The sequence below is a fragment of the Cynoglossus semilaevis genome, chromosome 16, assembly GCF_000523025.1.
Source record: "Cynoglossus semilaevis isolate Cse_v1.0 chromosome 16, Cse_v1.0, whole genome shotgun sequence".
NCBI lineage: Eukaryota > Metazoa > Chordata > Actinopteri > Pleuronectiformes > Cynoglossidae > Cynoglossus > Cynoglossus semilaevis.
Genome location: NC_024322.1, coordinates 17962238 through 17964588, shown reverse-complemented (window position 1 = coordinate 17964588; position 2351 = coordinate 17962238). Strand labels below are relative to the sequence as shown.

Here is a 2351-nt window from a genome sequence, read left to right as displayed (position 1 = left end):
CCCTCCAGTGTGTGCAGCTGATTTACTGCTCCGTCTCAGTGTCTTTGAAGTGGAGTTAACACATTTAGACGGACCAAAAATAAAAAGGGAATTCTGTTTGACTTCTGCTCTGATTCCACTCTCCCACTGGTGTGTGTGGTGTGTTGTGTGTAGTGTTGTGTTGTGTTGTGTTGTGGACTGACTGGTATTTTCCAGTGAAGTTGTTGAAGGAGGTCGTGGTAAAGCAGGTACAGTGTTGGTGTCTGGGTGGATTCTTTTTTCTCTCTCTTTCTTTCGCTCTCACATTTTCCTTTCACTCTTAAGTGTTTTGGAATGAGAGCAAAGCAGGGGTATCTTTTATTACCCCCCCCTCCTGCTGCCAGAGTGAGGCTAACACCCGGGTCTTATCAGCTGTGTTCTCTCTCTCTCCTCTCTGCTGTCAGAGGGCTGCTTGGAGAACGGCCTCTTCTACGCTGTTAATGACCAGTGGGAGCGTCAGTACCTGGGCAGCACGCTGGTCTGTACCTGTCACGGAGTCGCAGGTGTGAAATGTAAAAGTAAACCAGAAGGTACGTTTGGTTTTTTTTTGTTTTTTGGGGTCTTTTTTGTCTGCCTACTTTTGTGCCATTAAAACCAGTTTCTGTGCGTAGCCGAGGAGCGGTGCTACGATAAGGTCAACCAACAGTACTACACCGTGGGAGAAACCTACGAGAGACCCAAGGACGGCATGATCTGGGACTGCACCTGCATCGGCTCCGGCAGGGGCAAGATCAGCTGCACCATCGCCAGTGAGTCTTCGTCCTCCTCTAACTGCCCCCCTACCTCAGACCACACACACCAGCATGTGCTTCATGTGTGGATTTCCCACTCGTTAATCTGCATATCCTCTCCAGCTGATTAACGACGGCAGCCACACGGCTGGGACCAGTAAACTGTGTGGCGTGTTAATTGGATTAACGTCTGAGTTTGTACTTTGGAGGTTTTTTTTTTGTTCTTTTTACACTGGGCTGTAAAAACACATGTGGCTGACTCTTGGTCTTTTCTTTTTCCCCCTTTTTTCCCAGATCGCTGCCACGAAGGCGGAGCTTCATATAAGATCGGCGACACCTGGAGGAGACCACATGAAACAGGAGGATACATGCTGGAGTGTGTCTGTCTGGGGAACGGTAAAGGAGAGTGGACCTGCAAACCTGTGGGTGAGTCACTCAGACTGATGACTGCGTCTTCATCACCACCTCTACATCAAGAACCTTCACGTCGACGATGACGGACGACCGTCACGCGTTTGTCTGTATTTTACAAATCTGTGTTCCCTCACAGCTGAGCGCTGCTACGACAACTCCGCGGGAACGTCCTACGTTGTCGGCGAGACTTGGGAGAAACCCTACCAGGGTTGGATGGTGGTCGACTGTACCTGCCTGGGAGAGGGGAGTGGACGCATCACATGTACCTCCAGAAGTAAGAGAGCACTTTCATTTGGTTGTAAACTCACGGAGCTGTTTGTTCAAATTCCCACCCAATCCTGTTGCTTCAATAACACAGCTAGCGGACCAGAAAGTGAGCAGAGCTTTGTTAGCACTGGTTCCATGTTCAAGTCTGAACAGAAACGTGACCTGGTGAGGCGTTAACACCTCGTTAATTAACGAAGAGACGTTAGTCTATTCAGGACAAAAGACCAAAAGCAGCAACTTCTCAAAAAGATTCCTGGAACATCACCTCCGTGAGGCGTTAACACCTCGTTAATTAACAAAGAGACGTTAGTCTGTTCAGAAAGACCAAAAGCAGCAGCTTCTCAAAAAGATTCCTGGAACGTCACCTCTGATGCTTAGCTATCCGATGGAAGTGTTTGTTGTAAATGGAACCAATATTAAACCCCGGTGGAGCCGACGGATACAACAGATCATAACTGCCCACTTTCTGTCACATGTGAGACACGTGTGGTCTTTCCAGAGGAGTCTGTCAATAAATTATCCGACGTAAATCCAACAGAGATCAACAATGTCAGCGCAGCACAAACATGGAAACAGCTGTCGACCAGAAGGAGTCGTTCTCCGCAGAACTCCCATCAGCCCCGCACAACAATGCCCCGTTTGTCCGTCTCCATGATGATTCCCAGCATTTTGTTTATTTCCTTTTTTTTCCTTCATTTCTTTTCCCGCTCAGATCGCTGTAACGACCAGGACACGCTGTCCTCGTACCGTATCGGAGACACCTGGACAAAGACCGACGCCAGGGGCCACCTGCTGCAGTGTCTGTGCACAGGAAACAGCCGCGGGGAGTGGAAGTGTGAGCGACACGCCTCCCTTCACACCACCGGACTGGGTGAGAACTGATAACGTCTCTGCTCGGTCCTTCACACCCCCCCCCACTCC

The 2351-nt window shown here is 49.6% G+C and overlaps 1 protein-coding gene across 1 annotated transcript in view; it reads left to right on the top strand.

Moving 5' to 3' along the window:
- Positions 1 to 2351, top strand: part of fn1a (fibronectin 1a) — a 24856-nt gene that overhangs the window by 800 nt on the left and 21705 nt on the right. The window contains exons 2-6 of the mRNA XM_008329103.3: positions 423 to 548; positions 630 to 767; positions 1044 to 1175; positions 1300 to 1437; positions 2143 to 2301. Of these exons, the coding sequence (XP_008327325.1) occupies positions 423 to 548; positions 630 to 767; positions 1044 to 1175; positions 1300 to 1437; positions 2143 to 2301 (693 nt within the window). The remainder of the gene's footprint in view (positions 1 to 422; positions 549 to 629; positions 768 to 1043; positions 1176 to 1299; positions 1438 to 2142; positions 2302 to 2351) is intronic.